Below are 18,063 nucleotides of genomic sequence, written 5' to 3' on the forward strand. Positions count from 1 at the left end.
TGCTTAATGGCTATAATTTGGGGGAAGGCTGGTAATAATGGTTTATTTTTTTCATGTGTTGAAGTATATGTCTGCAAAACTTACTGAATTTGGGATTCAAAAAATGAGACTGTTTATAAACATAGGACGCAACAGTAAGTCTGTATAATGACTAAGTCTCTTGGAGAATAATTTAGAGGTGGTCACAATGAGCTATAACGTGGACTTTTTGAGTTTTCACTGGGCAGAAACAAACCATTCTCACTCTGTCTGTGAGCTTTTTTTTCCTTCCAGACTCTAAGTAGTTTACCCAATAAACAGTTATTTCCAAGTAGAAATGGCCAAGCCTTCTAAGCTCCACGGTTAACCTATTATTATGGTTAGAAATCAAGGTTGCCATTCTTCCAGATTTTCACAGCCACACAACTTTTGACCTAGCTGATGGAAATGTAAGAGTAAACATAGTTCTCTGACCTCTGAACGAAGGCAAACATCAACATGCTAAGGGATTTATTCCACTGGCAAGTGATTCAGCACAAAAAGGCATTACAGTGGATCGACATAATGACAGGACGCGACAAATTCTTCTCAAAGGAAAATTTAAGCAAGAGTTCATCCATAAACTGTCCATGTTCTCTTATTCAGGACTTTGATAGAAGTGCTCATTTGAAAACTGTAGGCACTTCATAATCTACTAATGACAAACAATAAAATTAAAGCCTTTAGAAAATGAATTCATGTGCCCAAATCAGAGGTCAGGCTCATGAGAGGAAATCTCATCACAAGCATATGTGCAAGAGAATTCCTTTTGCACATATATTTTCTACATAACTGTGATGGGTCCATTTTCTTCCCTTTGTTGAAAATTATTCTTTAAACCTACCTCCTTCCATGAAATAAGATAACTGTAACCCCTCCCAATTCTCACAGCATGGCAAGCATAGCTTTCACTATGGGGTCTGCGTTTATATCCTCGGAATATTTCTTGGGCACTGAAGAATAACAGAAGAGACGTTGCCTACATGTACCCATTCTGCTGCCTAGGGCGTGCTGAGTGGATGCAGTCAGTCCCCAAAAAGAGACCATGTTCCACTTTCAAACACTATGACATTCAGCGTGATGAAAAGATAAAAGGCTTAAAGTTTCATTCTTTCTGTAATCCTCATGTTTCACTGTTAATTTTTTACAGATTTGAGTTCCTGGAAAAACATAATGCATAAAAAGGTCTGAAGCAATCATAATAGACAACCACATAAGAATAGAACAATCTGCTAAAATGTAGAATTAAATTTTATAAGTTGAAGAAAGTGATATCCAATAAGAACTTCATGAAATGAAGGTCAAAACTGTACTCAAATCATTTCTTTCTGTACTAAAGAATCAAAGATGCAGGAAATTTTTAAACTACTTGTCCCCTCTACCAAGACCATCATTTCAAGCCATTTTTTGATGTTCTTGTCCATTAGTCAAAGGACTCAACTGAACTGCTCCTGAGTTTTGGGTGGATTTTAAACAACTCGGTATTCTGAATCAGTAATTCATTTTCATCATTCCTTTGTTCAAACTTTTAAACTCTCTTTTCAAAATCAATTTACTAGACTCAAGTTTTCTACCTTGAGAAGACCATTTTGACCAACCGTAAAAAAATTCAAACAAATGAATTTTAACTCACAAGCTGTACCAAAATTAAACAACAAAATAAGTTGTCTCCTACCTATGGTTGTAATAACAGTGCCAGCAAAGAAGAAGGAACTTCCCAAATCCCAGTGACTGATTTGATTGGAGGTGTTTCCTAAAGGTATAATCCCTGCATTTATTGCTGCCACTATTTGCTGCAAGTTTAAAAAGAAATTTATCAGTACACATGAATCACATGGAGGCATCAAACAGCATATATTCCCCCCCAGATAACCAATTAGTCAAAAAGCATCAATTCTAAGGTCTACTCTTCCATTTAAAGTATACACTATAGATTAAAACTTTACACTAAAGAATTTAATACATTAAATTATAAGAAAAGTATATTTGATATCACAAGAATGGATCTGCATAAAGTTTACCATATACTATTATGATATGTATTCATAATATCATCCAGTACTGTTAGCAATTTATTTGAATTAACAACTAAATATAGCAATAATTTTAATAAGTACCACTGAGTTAAAAATATCAGATTGCCAACTACAATTTAAGTAGTATATAATAGTTTCATCAAAAAAAAAACCAAGTTTTTCCAAAATGCTAGTCATTTTGAATGGTAAATATAAGTATCCAATCCTGGATTGTGTACAACAGTATAGAGTATAAAATCAGTTGTCGTTGTTCAATCGCTAAGTTGTGTCCAACACTGCGACCTCAGGGACTACAGTGTGCCAGGCTTCCCTGTCCTTCACCATCTCCCGGAGTTTGCTCAAACTCATGATAAAATCAGTAAGGTCCAACAATACAGGCTAAGATGACAAGGAACAGGCAATTGCCCTTCACCATCAAGCTTAAATCGATCCACTGATATCAAGATTCATAGAATCTCTACAGATTTTTATAAATTCTATGACAGTGTACATCACCGATGACTTGTAAATGACAGTCAACAATATTCATACAAGAACACTAGAATCTAGATGCTGCCTTGAGTAGTAATACTGGGAGACAGAAAGATGATATTATAATCCCTTCTCAATCAGAAGGAAATGGCAGTCCACTCCAGGACTATTGCCTGGAAAATCCCATGGCCAGAGGAGCCTGGTAGGCTACAGTCCATGGGGTCGCAAAGAGTCGGACAGGACTGAGCGACTTCAATTTCACTTTCACTTTCACTTTCCCAATCACCAGATATTAGGGAGGGAAGACGGAGCTCCAGAAACACAAACACAGAAGAGAATAAGGAGAAAATGTATAGTGAGAGAGATACATATAGACTGTGGCAAAAGGCGTTTCTGTTGGAAATATAGTTTTTAAATATTTATCACGCAATTCCAGATTTTAAAATTGGAAGGAACTTCATTTGATAGGCAAGGAAATTAAAGACCTAGACAGGTAAAGTGACTAAGTCATACAGTTTATTTGCAAATGGACAAAAGCTACACTGGGAAAGCGGACGTACTACCCAAAGAACTTACTGTCAAATGTAAAAGAGCAGGTAATCTCGAGCTGAAATGCAATATAAAATTTCATTTGTCTGACTTGTCTTAATCTACAGGTTGAAACTTCAATAGTTAATTGAATTGCAAGCTTTTATTTACTTTAACAACAGTATATATTCATTGTTTAAAAAGTTTAGGAAAATACAGAAAGGAATAAAGAAGATAATACAAATTATTCACAATTCCAGAATTGAGAGACAACTACAGTTAATGTATTAAGGTGTCTACTCCAGGCATTCTGTTATACATTTTACATAGCCAGACTTATGCACTATATGAAATGTATTCTCTATTTTATTTAATATTATTCTACATGTGGTTTTCCTCACAATTACCACATTTACTTAATCACTGCCATATATGTAGACATACATGCTGTTCTAAAATTTGTCTTATAAAAACTGCTGTTATGAACATATTTGTGTATAAATATTTTTTCATTTCTGAATATTTTTTGTGGAAGAGATTACTAGAAATAAATTTGCCACATTGAAGATTATGAATATTTTAAAGCACTTGATATATAATAGCAAGTAGCTATCCAAGAAGGCAGTTACAATTTATAACTGCCCCCACAGTAATTTACAAATGCAATTTACCTATAATATTAATAATCTATCTTAACCAAACTAATAGGAATTGTTTACATTTATATGTCCTTTATTGTGAGCAAAGTTGAGTGCTAATGTTTCCTTTGCTGCTGCTGCTAAGTCGCTTCAGTCGTGTCCGACTCTGTGCAACCCCATAGATGGCAGCCGACCAGGCTCCCCCATCCCTGGGACTCTCCAGGCAACAACACTGGAGTGGGTTGCCATTGCCTTCTCCAATGCATGAAAGTAAAAAGTGAAAGTGAAGTCGCCCAGTCATGTCCGACTCTTCGCAACCCCATGGACTGCAGCCTACCAGGCTCCTCCGTCCATGGGATTTTCCAGGCGAGAGTACTGGAGTGGGTTGCCATTGCCTGTTTCCTTTAACATATACTAATGAATATATATATGTACACATATATGCATAGCACACAATGAAGCTAGTTTTGAGATCACTGATTTTGTTTATCTGACTCTCTACTATAAATATAATGTCAGATTAACAGGTCTCCTTAAAAATACTGAAAAAAATTTTTTGCAGCTACTAACCTATTATTCTCACATAAACTTCAGAATTATTTAGTTAAATTTTATAGAAATTTTCATTTTCACTGGTTTAAAATATTTTTGCTGTTTAGATATATGTCTAATCTATAAGTTAAGTAAGGAAAATGAATACCACTATGACAGTGAAACTTCCCATCAAATAACATGCTGTGAATCTTCAATTACTGAATCTTCTTTAATATTCTGAAATAGAGCATTTTTTATTATACTTCACATAGACCTGTAAGGCTATTTTTAGATATTTTACTTTTTTTATATTTTAAATTACAATTGGTTATTGCTATTGTACACACAAATATGGGCGTCCCAGGTGGTTCAGTGGTAAAGAAACTGCCTCCCAATGCAAGAGACATGGGTTCAATCCCTTTGTCGGGAAGATCCCCGGAGAAGGACATGGCCACCCACTCCAGTATTCTTGCCTGGGGAATCCCAAGGACAGAGGGGCCTGGCGGGCTACTGTCATAGGGCCTCAAAGAGTGGGACAACCTGAGTGACTGAGCACACACACAGACACAAATATATATTTCCCTTCTCTGAGCCAGCAACTCTCAGACTTTTTATCTCCAAAACAGTTTACAGTCTCAAAAACTATTGCAGACATCCAGGAACATCAGAATGTGAGTTACAGCTATTGATACTTGCATTTTTGGTTGGATTTCTAACTTTCAAATGTTTTGATTAATTCACATAAAAATAACAATAAATGTTAACACATTTTTATGAAAAAGAATTATGTTTTCCAAAACAAAGATTTAGTGAGAAGACAGGCATTGTTTTAGGATTTTATAAATCTCTGAAATGCCAGGCTTAATATAAAACAGTCACACTCTAATATATGCTGCTGCATCCAATCTGGAAAACAATATGGCAATTCCTCAAAAAATTAAAAACAGAACTACCATACAATCCAGCAGTTCTACTTCTTGGTATTTATTCAAAAAACATGAAAAACACTAATTCAAAAAGATACATGGATTTCTGTGTTCAATTCAACATTATTTACAATAGTCAAGATATAAGATATGGAAGCAACCTAAGGGCCCACCAATAGACAAATGGATACATGTACAATGCAATATTACTCAGCCATAAAAAGAGTGAAATCTCGCCATGAATGGACCTAGACGGTATTATGCTAAGTGAAATTAGTCAGAAAGAAAGAAAAATACCATATGATTTCACTTATATATGAAATCTAAAAAATAAAGCGAAACATAAAAGCATAGATACAAAGGACAAACTAGTGATTGTTAGAGGGGGAAGGGCAGGGAGCGGAGTGAAATAAATGAAGGGGCCTAAGAGTACAAACTTCCTTATAAAATAAATAAGTCACCAGGGTGTAATATATAACAAAAACTTCCTTATTAAATAAATGTCACAAGGATGTAATATATAGCAAAAGGAATATAGTCAGTAATACTTTAATAATTTTGTATAGAACAGGAGGTTACTAGGATGATTATTCTGTAATATATTTAAATGTCACAAGGATGTAATATATAGCAAAAGGAATATAGTCAGTAATACTTTAATAATTTTGTATAGAACTAGGATGATTATTCTGTAATATATTTAAATGTTGAATCACTTGATTTACAACTGAAATGAATATTATATGTTAACTGTACTTTAATTAAAAAGTATATCTTCAACATATTCATTTATTCAAAAATATTTACCAATTGTTTATGGTGCTAGGCAATGGGGAGACAACAGAGAAGTAAAAACACGGGTGATATAATTGAGAAAAGATAAGACATGTCTGTTGATTCCATTTAATTAAGTAAAATTAATTATTTTATTCCCTAGAAGCCAGCTAAGTCCTCCAACAACTGACAATATAACATCCATAGGCAGCATCATCATTTTAGTTCATTCTTTTGCTTGTCGATGACAAGGTTCGCAGCATTACCCAGACAATTGGATAAGTTCCACAAATTATTTAAATCCAAAAGAAGCACATGTAGATTTAGAGACAGTAATGTCTGGCAACGTGTGGGTTGTAAACAGTTATCAGAGCTGTGATTATTGCAACAGAGGCTTTAGATAGAACCAGAAACATGTCAAATCACTGTGAGAATGAGTCTACCATGAGGTCCTTTCTCTGAAATATTCTTATAAATTCATTTTCTCTATTTGTACAAGGTCCCTTGGTCAACATCCAAAGGATATCAGATGCCCTTGGCAAGGGCACTGACACAGACCTAAGAGACTCTGTAATTTCCATGTCGGCTTGGGCCATCAGAGCACTTAACAAGTGCCTTCCTAAGAAGTGTTCCTGTATGTGCCATATTATGTGATTAAAGCAACAACCACCTCATATACAATAAAGACTCACTTTTCCACTAAAGACAACTCTTGTGAACAAACATATTGACAATTTATGAATAAGCAGTATTTTTTAGGTTAGGGTAAAGGAAATGTAGGATCCTCTGCATTTAATCCTAACATATTACCTGAAGTATTGGTTAATAGAGGACTTCCAAACATAAAACCTACAACAGAAATAGTATAAAATAATTTTCAATGGATTCATACTCAATTTTGCTTTTCAGCTCATCTGCAATCATAGAACGTGCATTAAGGAAAGGCAGTTGCTTTAAATATATATAGATATAGATATACCCACAAAGTTACAAAAAAAATTGTACAAATCTAACAAAGTAAATATATATGCATAGTGGAAAAAAAAGGAAAGGAAAGGCAGTTGCATACATGATTCTATTCAAGAATAGGAGCTTAAACTTAAGAAACAGAGCTCTGAGAGGCTTATACTTCTAGAGTTGATAAAGGTAATTGCTCTTAAAAATAATTATTTAAAAAATCTTGGTTTCTTTGACAATGGTGGCTTTAGAATCAAAGTTCACTGAGTTCTAATGGGAATTTGTGCATTTTTGACTTGTACTGTTTATGTCTCAATGTCATTGGCATTTTGGAACTGTATCGAGCTTTAACACCAAACCATGCTAAGACACACTTATTTGTAAGAGACTAGTATAGGCTTGGAACTCAAGGCAATCAATGACAAACATGAAAATGTTCCTGGGGGTCCAATGCCTAGGAATAATTTTCACATGTGTATTAAAGTACTTGACTAGCTTTAAGGAATAGCTTATTAGAAAGTAAGCAACCCCAGGGAAGGCCTGAAGAACACATTGTTTTCAGAGTAGGTTATATTGTGAATCTTAAAATACAGTTTCTGATTTCACGTTTTTCCCTCCTTTGCTCAGATGCTCAGATGTTCATGTTTACCAGAACAATACAGATTGTCCTGAAAGCCTACTACAGATTCCTCTCCTGTTAATATTATAATCAAGATGTCACTAAAATATGCTATTACACCTATAATCCTAAAAGTAGGGTCATGCTAGTAATCTGAAAATTTGAAGTGATACAAGAATTTCAGACTACAGGTACAAGGCACTGGCATCTAATTGGGCTACAGTGATGTACAGGGCTTCCCCAGTGCCTCACCAGTAAAGAATCTGTTTGCAGTGCAGGAGATGCAGATTCAACCCCTAGGTTGGGAAGATCCCCTAGAGGAGGACATGGGAACCCACTCCAGTATTCTTGCCTGGAAAATTCCACAAACAGAGGAGCCTGACAGGCTGCAGTCTATAGAGTTACAGAGTCAGATGTGACTGAAGCAACCGAGCGCAAAGGCACAATGATGTACAGGTAACTGGTTCAGTGACAGCTTCTTTTAACTGGATATTTAAGACTGACCTCACATTTTCTCCTCTGAAAAAGGACATTATTTCTACTAAACTGATATAATAGCTTAGTCCAACTAGAGTTATATTGACATCTGTATAATTACAAAGTTCCACAAAGAGGAACAAATATTCTCTTGCCAAATTTCTGTAAGACACAATTTTATACCTTTTTGGTCATTATATCCTTGTGGGGGAACTAATTTCATCCTGAGGATGCTCTTCTTTAGGAAAGAAGTCAAATCACACATCTGACCGTTTCACACAGGTCTGACCACTTCAACCATGTAAACAAGACTATTTTGAAAGACTTGAAGATGCATAATGAGGAAAGCAAAATAATTATGTTCTCATTGCCAAATGACTTTGTGGGAAGATATTATGTAGGTATCATTGCTATTTATTGTTACACTACAAAAAACAATCAACATCCATCAATAATATGCAGCAATGCTTGAGAACTTTTGCCAAAGGCTACAGGATCCTTACGCTTATCCTTAACCTTCTGGCTATGTATGTACCAATATACCATGATTACCTAATATCAGATGATGTGAGCTGCTTTGGAACCAGAAAGTGAAAGTGAAAGTCACTCAGTCGTGTCCGATTCTTTGCCACCCCATGGACTATAGAGTCCATAGAGTTCTCCAGCAAGAATACTGGAGTGGACAGCCTTTCCCTTCTGGAGGGGATCTTCCCAACCCAGGGATCAAACCCAGGTATCAAATCTCCCACATTGCAGGCAGATTCTTTACCAGCTAAGCCACAAGGGAAGCCCAAGAATACTGGAGTGGGTAGCCTATCCCTACTCCAGAGGATCTCCCTGACCCAGGAATTAAACTGGGGTCTCCTGCATTACAGGTGGATTCTTTACCAACTGAGCTATCAGAGAAGCCCCAGATAGAACCAGAGAGTATCTCAAAATGGCCTTTACTCTTATAGACTCAGCATTCAGATGCAACACTGGGAGATCCTAGGTAACCTCAATCGGCATTTTTTAATCAATGAATAATAACATTTGTTTATCCATTTCCTAGGTGCTTTTTGGAAAATCTTTATTAGCCATACACATCTGTCTTAAATGTTATTTATAGGCAACTGTTGCATAAGAAGCTTCTATTCTAATGTCAGTGATAGGTTGTAGTCTTAATCACTGGGGCTGCTTCCCAGGCCATTCTACAAACGAAATCAGGTTCAGCCAAGAAGTAACGTTCTAGGGTTTCATTGCAAGTTTACATACAAAGGCAACCCATGATATCCTTTGTACCACTGGAAAAATCCCCAGAAACCAAACTCATCTTCTTCGACTTGGGTTCTTTCTTGGTCTTCTGGAAAGTTAAACAGTGCCACAGGCTTCCCTGCATGAGATATTTCTGTCAGAATGTCAGTTGAGATAGTTGACAACCCAACAAGGAATCAAACAACTTTCTGAAAACCATACAGTATCAGCACACAGCTCCACAAAAACATTCCAGCAGTAGCTCTCAGCTAATGACGATACTGACTGAACTACGCCAAATGGCCAATATCCAAGCACTTTTTGATCTATCAAATGACAATTTCATAATAGCATGCAACAGAATGGTATATATATTTTCACTAAGAGTTTATAACATGATAAATTTCATTGAGCTTAACACTTGTGTTGAGTGTTTAGTTGCTAAGTCACGTCCAACTCTTTGCCACTCTTTGGACTGTAGCTCCCCAGACTCCTCTGTCCATGGGATTTCCCAGGCAAGGATACTGGAGTGGGTTGTCATTTCCTTCTCCAGAGGATCATCCTGACCCAGGGATCAAACTCATATCTCCTGAGTCTCCTGCACTGGAGGTAGATTTTTTACCCACTGAGCCATCATACTGCAGAATTAAAGCTAACTCTAATAAGCAGGAAACTTTTAACAGCAAATTAATCTAGTATGGTCTTGTGTACAGTCCTACTGTGAAGGATATGTATGTGTTAGCTTAAGAAGAATTCTATATGGTTGAGAATGCTATTCTGAGAAAATATGGACCAACCATTGCATCCTTATCGGAAATTCATGTTATGTCCAACTTTTGCACACATCTCAGAAATCAGGTGATATTATCTACTATTTAAGATGATAACATTTGCTATCAGTAAATGTATATATTCATCTTTTGATCAAATATTTCATACTACTGAACATTCTAACCTCCGGTTTGATAAATGAACCTGAAACACATTATGTAACTTATTTCCTAACGATAATCAGTCAAGATAAGAAAAATCCTATAGTTACATAAAGATGACATTTTTTTCTTTTTTTTCCTGTCTAGGAAAATTAGAGGCACCTACATAAATTCCAAAAAGAAAGATACATCCCAAAATTATATATCTCAATTAAATGAACTGTTTTAAGTATTGGCAAAGGTCAGATTTCTAAATCTAACATCAATCTTTTTATTTTCTTTATTTTTTTAAGATATATTTCTGATTTTATATGCAGAAAAAAAGATGGAGTAGAACATTTGCATATTTCATACAGAACACAGGTGATTATATAACTCTATATTTAGAGTCTGGTAAAGGAGGAAGTTTTCAAGGTATATCTTTTAAGTCAGAAAGGTAATATGCAGTAATGTTTTTAATCTCTTGTCTTTGTTGGACACAATTTGAGTCAAAACACATTTCCTATTATCTTAAAAAGGCTTTCAAAGCCCTTAGAATGTGTTTCCACACAATGCCTGACCTAAAGTTTAACCACACATTAATTAGAAACTTCTTGTAAAGAAGAGTCCTTTGTGTAAAAAACACAAAAAGCTTAATTCTTAATGCTTAGAAAGGAGAGTATTACCTACAGAAAGCAATTTCCACATACCAGATTTTAGAAAGCACCTCTAAAAGTAAACATCTTGCTTACCTTCCCAAGACTTTCTTTCTATTTAAGGATTATGCCATTGCATGTCAAAGCTATTTTTATACAGACTAATGAAGTGTACAGTTTTTTTCTCGTTCTTTTGTAAGTGTAAATTTATTTCCTATTAGTAGAAACAAAAGCTTAAAGTTCAAAGTAGGAAACAGCAGAAAGCTGGAGGTGGATGTTATCAGCAGGGCCAGAAGCAAGAAGCACATTACAGGGTATGAGGGTCACCTTCCCTGTTTTATCCACTCTGGAAGCTGTTTTTAAATCATACAAGTTATAGATATACATACATGTGTGTATATACAATATTGAACATTTGGAAAAATAAGAATTAAAATGTTCACTCACTGTCCCTGAAAATGTTTTTTTTTACAACATGCATATATTCAATGTTTGGTTTTAATAGTTGTCATAATCAATGTGCTTTCAAGTTTTCATCTAGTATAAGCATGTTCCAAGGCATTTTGAAATCATCAAAATCTCACTGAGTAGCTACATACTACTCTTCTATCATTAAATGAATTTGTATAACAGAATCCAAGTTCAGGCGATCATTTGAAAGATGATTATAGAGATGATTTATACATCAGACAAAGATCAAGCTGGAAATACTGAAATTCTGTTATTCTTTTAATCTTGCATGAAATAACACTGTGATGTAGAAACAATAAAACATGGCCAAGATCTGAGTCCTTGTAACTCTGAAAGAGCCAGAAAAAATACATGTACAAGCAAGCAGACAACCCTGCATTTCCCCAGCTGTGCATTTTTCCATGAACTTCCCTACATTCCATATTATGGGCCATTAATATTCTATCAGAATATTAATCTCTGTCTATCTGTCCCTTTCCACCTCATCTCAGCATAAATTGGGCGGGGGGAGGGGGGAAGGTTAATGGAGGAAAAGGAAACTTTGGAGAGAGGAGACAGAGCAAGAAGTCAGAAAGAAACAAAAGAACAAGCAGAAAAGAAAAAGATAAAGGCTGTTTAGTTAACAAAAAGACAGGTCTAGAAGAATAAGATAGGAACTGAATACAAGTTATCGTCACACTCTGTCTAGGAAGTTCTTTTGAAAGAGGTTATCCTTAAAATAGGATTTGGGTAGGTGGAAGAGTGAGATCAAGGAGACAGCACTAGGCAATATTTTTACACCAGTTTGCCCAAGGCACACCACCAACCAGCATTTATTCATGCTCTGTTTCTAAAGCCTGAAGTTCTAAACTGATGAAAAAAAAAAAAAAATAGTCCAAGATGGAACAAAGGCAGTTTTATTCCGTCAATTACACACATCCATAGAATTCCCAAATTTGGAGATTCTGTTGGCCTTTTCCACAAAGTGTCACAGGCTTCCACTTATTTGATTTTCCATCACACTTAAGCATATATTTCCATAATAGATACCAGTTTAAATCAAAAAGTGCTTAACACCTACACTAAAATCGATCCCAGGGGAAATAGTTAGGGAAGCTATTCAGGTTTTCACAGAAAGGCAATCTCTTTTTCATAATATATTTTAAAAACAAATGAATTTTTCCTGCCCTTCCTGAATACGTAAAACATCGCGACAGGATTAAAAATCTTAAGGTCTATGTACACCTGCAGAGCCAACAAAGTAAGTAATTAACCCAGTTTGTCTTAAAGTAAACCAAAATTCTCACACCACAAAATATCACAATACTAAAGGCAAAATATCACAATACTAAAACATTCCATTAATATTCTGATAAACAGTCCCTCTGTTTCAGGCAGCACAAAGTTTATGTATTTCTCACTTCAACTGAACTGACTCATTGCCATTAATAAGCCTACAAGAAATGTCTATGCTTTCAAGATCCAGGTAAAACTTCTTAACACATCGCAGAGTAAATTTACCAATGACTTGCTAACATTACGCAGAGAATAGGAAGTTTTGTAAAACTGCTTAATATGTTAATATTTCTGGGCTCTTAAAATCAAGTCAGAAAAAAAATAATATATGAATAACTTCCCAAAATGTAGTGATTCATACTTACTCTGTCTTAGCTTCTTAGCTTTTCTCAAAATTTCCCCCATCTTTCTCAATTACACACTCATACACTCACCAGTTACAGCAAATGTGAATTGGTGGAAATCCATTTTGTCGAAAATAGGAACCTGATAGAATTTCTTACACTTTTTCAAGCCAAGTGGAATGATGGAGCTACCCTTTGACACCTGTCCAGTAGTTACTGCACAAAAATGCAATTAAACTCTTCCCTCGGGCACCTCTCAGCCTGACTTAGGAATGTCACACCACCCATCTGCACTGAAAATGAGCCTGGCATTCTCTTCATGTTTTTTATGTTAGTCACTCACATATGCAGTATTGTTGATCTTCATTCACACAAGGATACCAATCCCAAGACCATCTGAGAGCACAGCAACCTAGGAAAGGGTCGCTGTTGTTTAGTTGCTAAGTTCTGTCGGACTCTATTGTGACCCCATTGACTGCAGCCCACCAGGCTCCTCTGTCCACGGGATTTTCCAGGCAAGAATACTGGAATGAGTTGCCATTTCCTTCTTCAGGGAAATCTTCCCAGCCCAGGGACCTACGAAAGGGAAGATGCCCTAAAATCCATGTGATAAGCATGAGACTAGAGGGTCCCCTATGCTCAGAAGCCTGGAATATGAAGACACCATTACCAGGGCAATCTGTGCTGGAGACTGGGTCTACTGCCTGGAGAGGTACCAAGATGGGCTAAACATACTTTGTGATCTTCACTTCTCCTGCCCCTCAAACTCCTTCAGAACAAGAATGTGTTTGTACTAGTGGGATGAGCAGGATAGACTATGTTTAAACTGGGCCGAAAGAGAGAGGAATGAAAAGTCACAGTAAAGCAACACTTACTCACTTTTTTCATTTTTAGTCCCCTGCTGTGTGCAACTATTGTGTGTGTTCCAGACAGCTATCTCTCCTTAAGTAACTATTGGGAACCAGCAGTGCAAGACCTGAGATGCTTCATCATCTTATAAAAATAACCCTCTGACCACTATCGGTATCATTTTACAGGAATTAGATGTCTCAAGTGTATTTTCCACAAAAGCTGAGGTATAGAGAGACTAAATGGATCATGAGTTTCAAAGTAAGTCAACAAATAATAAAATAACCAGAAAAATCAGTCACTGGTCTCCATGTTACAGTTTAGCTGTATTATAGCTTTGGGTTAGAGAAGGCAATGGCACCCCACTCCAGTACTCTTGCCTGGAAAATCCCATGGATGGAGGAGCCTGCTGGGCTACAGTCCATGGGGTCACTAAGAGTTGGACACGACTGAGCGACTTCACTTTCACTTTTCACTTCCATGCATTGGAGAAGGAAATGCCAACCCACTCCAGTGTTCTTGCCTGGAGAATCCCAGGGACGGGGGAGCCTGGTGGGCTGCCGTTTATGGGGTCACACAAAGTCAGACATGACTAAAGCAACTCAGCAGCAGCAGTAGCAGCATAGCTTTGGGTACCTAGCTTTAGAGATAACTATTATTTATAGTATTATTTATACGTGATAATACTTTGAAAGTTCCAAGTAGGAATTACATTTATAAATGAATTATTTTAAAGTAATAGTCCCATTCATAAGTTTGAAGCTGGGTGAATATCTTGTTTATTTTGTCTACCTGTGTATAACATACCCCAAATGCTCATCAGGCCTTGTCTTGTATCTTTATGTCACACATGGCCTGTATGTCTAGCATACTATTGACTGCTCAAGGATTATTTGTGGCAAAGGCTGTGCTTACTGGTTTCTAAGTACACATAAAATCACTAACATTTGCTGATAAGAGTTCTAATTACATATTACAGGTCATGGTAAAGAGAGTAAGACTTTGCAGTAGCATTTGGCACAGCTAATCTCTCCCACCTGGCAACGTGTCTGGCTCACAGAACACCACAGTCTAGCCTTCCTCAAATCTTCCTGACTTCTGTCTCATCCCCCTCACCTTTGAGCCCACAATTCTGTTCTCTATCTATTCACACACTCCTAAGTGATTTCATTGAAACTCAAGGCTTCAATATTGTCAATATGATGATAACTCCCAGAGGTATTCTTCATCCTGGACCATTCCCTGCATAGATGTCTGAAAGGCAACTTAAACCAACCACATGCCAAGTCGAACTTCTACGCTCCTTCCTGAACCAGCTTCATATGAGTTTTTCCCATCTCAACAGTTGGCAACTCTATTTTTCCAGTTTTTTAGGTCCAAAACCTATGAATCATTCTTGACTCCTTTCTCCCACACCTCACATCAAAATCTGCTAGTTTTACCCTCAAAAGATCCCAATGTGAAATTTCATCACATTTGCTTCTTCCCTGCTTATCCAGGCCACCACTATCTCCCCCTGGGCTCTTGCAGTGGATTTCCAGCTTCATCCACTACATTCTACTCCTCACAGGGCAACCACAGTGATCCCTATAAGCTATATGTCAGATCATGTCCCTGCTCTGTCCTAAGTCTGTTCATGGTCCTGCAAGTCACTCTGTGCAAAATCTAGGATGCCATATACCAATTTACAAGGCCCTATGAATCACAAGCTGTAATCAAGGGGAAAATATCAACAATCTCAGATACACAGGTGATACCACTTTAATGGCAAGAAAGCGAAGAAAGAGGAGAGTGAAAAAGCTGACTTGAAACTCAGCATTAAAAAACTAAGATCACGACATCTGATCCCATCACTTCATGGCAAATAAAAGAGGAAAAATTGGAAGCAGTGACAGATTTTCATTTCTTAGGCTCCAAAATCACAGCAGATGATGACTGCAGCCATGAAGTTAAAAGACACTTACTCCTTGGAAGGAAAGCTATGATAAACCTATACAACATATTAAAAAGTGGAGACATCTCTGAGGTTTGACAGAAAACAACAAAAAATTCTGTAAAACAATTATCCTTCAATAAAAAATAAATTTAAAAAATATCCTGAGAAAAATTAGTCTTACATTAAAATATCTTTACTAAATTAAAAAAAAAAAAGTGAAGACATCATTTTGCCAACAAAGATACATATAGTCAAAGCTATAGTTTTTCCAGTAGTCATACATGAATATAAGAGTTGGTCCATAAAAAATGCTGAGTACTGAAGATTGATGGTTTCAAGTTGTGGTGCTAAAAGACTCTTGAGAGTCCCCTGGACTGCAATGAGATTAAACCAGTCAATCCTGAAGGAAATCAATCCTGAATACTTATTGGAAGGACTGAGGCTGAAGTTGAAGCTCCAATACTTTGGCCACCTAATGTGAAGAGCCAACTCATTGGAAAAGACCCTGATGCTGGAAAGACTGAAGGCAAAAGGAGAAGAAGGCAGCAGAGGATGAGATGGTTAGATAGCATCACTGACCCAATGGACAAACTCGGGGAGATAGGGGAGGACAAAGGAGCCTGCAAGCTACATTCCATGGGGTATCAAAGTGCCAGACATGATTTAGTGACTTGAACAACAACAACAAATAGGATCTGAGCTCCTGTTACTCCTCTAACCTTTTAAAATATTTATTCCCCCTTCATTTATCCCCTCTAACTACATGGCCTGTCTGCCAAGAATCTGCCTATCTCTGGGCATTTGCTTTTGTTCTCTCTACCTGGAATGCCTTCCCCTGGTTATTCACGTCTGTATAGTTATTTATTACCTTCGAGATCCATGCTAAAATATCTGCGTTCCCTGATCTGCTGATTTAATTAGCCAAGGCAGTGAGGGAAAGGCTACCCACTCCAGTATTCTGGCCTGGAGAATTCCATGGACTATATAGTCCAAGGGGGCACAAATAGTAAGACACGACTGAGCAACTTTCACTTTACAGTGACTCTCTATCACAAACTATATTACTTTCTCAAAACACTTAGAATTGTGGGGGTTTTATTTATAATTACCTTATATATTTATTAGTTTACTTATTTATTCTATTAAGATAACTATAAAAATCTTACTGAGTTATTCATGGCTTTAATGTTCATGTCCTTAAGTTGGATGACATCAGCAAGATGGTAAAATAGAAATCCCAAGATTCTCCAACCCCACCCTGCCTCCCCAGAAAGAGGTATTAATTCAACAATGCACAGACCAGTTCCCTTAGCAAGAAATCCAGAAATCAGTTAAGAAGTTCCTAAACTTCAAATGAGCATGCTATCAGCTGCATCAAAACTGGTAGAAAAAATCCTAGCACAACTCCCCCCCCAACCTTACAGTTCAGTGTGGTGCAACTGGGAGAAAACTCAGCTTCTGGCTTCTCCTTAGGAAAGAAATTGGAACACACATCTAATGTCCTGGATTTTGGGGGTACCATCCAGGGGACACGTTTTGGTCTTGCCTATCTTAGAGCACTTAGAGGACTCCATACACTCTAGATGCCTAGCAGACACTGAGAACCAAAGTGCTAAGTAGACTGAAGCTTGCTTCTGCCCCAAAGGATCCATGGTAGAGCAGACAATCAGTTACATCTCAACGATCTCTCCATCAGGGCACTGACAAGAGTGGAGCATGTGTCTAATACTCTGGCTTCTTGGGAGGCTACTCAAAGGACTGGTTTCTATCTCATCTGACTCAAACCACTAATAGGATGCATCATATTCTAGAAACAATAGGATTACTGAGAATAAAAGACCTGGGAAGCCTGCAGTAGCTCTGGAAAACCTGAAGTTACTATACATATACTCCAGAGGTAGCAAGAGATTACAAACAGGCAAGTCCATCTAACTGGGAGTTTATATGCACAAGTCTGGGCTATCCTGGTGGCCCACATGGTAAAGAATCTGTCTGCAATACAGGAGACCCATGTTCAATCCCTGGGTCAGAAATATCCCCTGGAGAAGGGAATGCTCCCCGCTCTGGTATTCTTTCCTGGAGAATTCCATGGACAGAGGAGACTGGCGGGCTACAGTCCATGGGACCATAAAGAGTCAGACACAACTGAGCAACTAACACACATACATATCCACATACAAGGTTTGAGAGGCCCACCAAATCTCATTCTGAGCAGACTGATGAAAGTCTTTCCCTGTACATGATCAGTCTGTACAAACTGAGAGAGGTGGCTGTTTTTTCAAATGTGTAGATCACAACACCAAGTTACACTACACACAAAGAAACAGGGAAGCATGGCTCAATAAAAAAACAACAACACAAACCTACAGAAACAAATACTGAGGAAACAAAGATATATGAATTACCTCAA

The 18,063-nt window shown here is 37.1% G+C and overlaps 1 protein-coding gene across 3 annotated transcripts in view; it reads right to left on the reverse strand.

Moving 5' to 3' along the window:
- KCNK2 (potassium two pore domain channel subfamily K member 2) overlaps positions 1-18,063 on the reverse strand; it is a 239,101-nt gene that overhangs the window by 92,273 nt on the left and 128,765 nt on the right. For all 3 annotated transcript variants that reach the window (XM_042229207.2, XM_012187747.5, XM_004013881.6), the window contains exon 3: positions 1,694-1,811. In XM_042229207.2, coding sequence (XP_042085141.1) covers positions 1,694-1,811 — 118 coding nt within the window. The remainder of the gene's footprint in view (positions 1-1,693; positions 1,812-18,063) is intronic.

The sequence above is a fragment of the Ovis aries genome, chromosome 12 (genome assembly GCF_016772045.2).
Source record: "Ovis aries strain OAR_USU_Benz2616 breed Rambouillet chromosome 12, ARS-UI_Ramb_v3.0, whole genome shotgun sequence".
Classification (NCBI taxonomy): domain Eukaryota; kingdom Metazoa; phylum Chordata; class Mammalia; order Artiodactyla; family Bovidae; genus Ovis; species Ovis aries.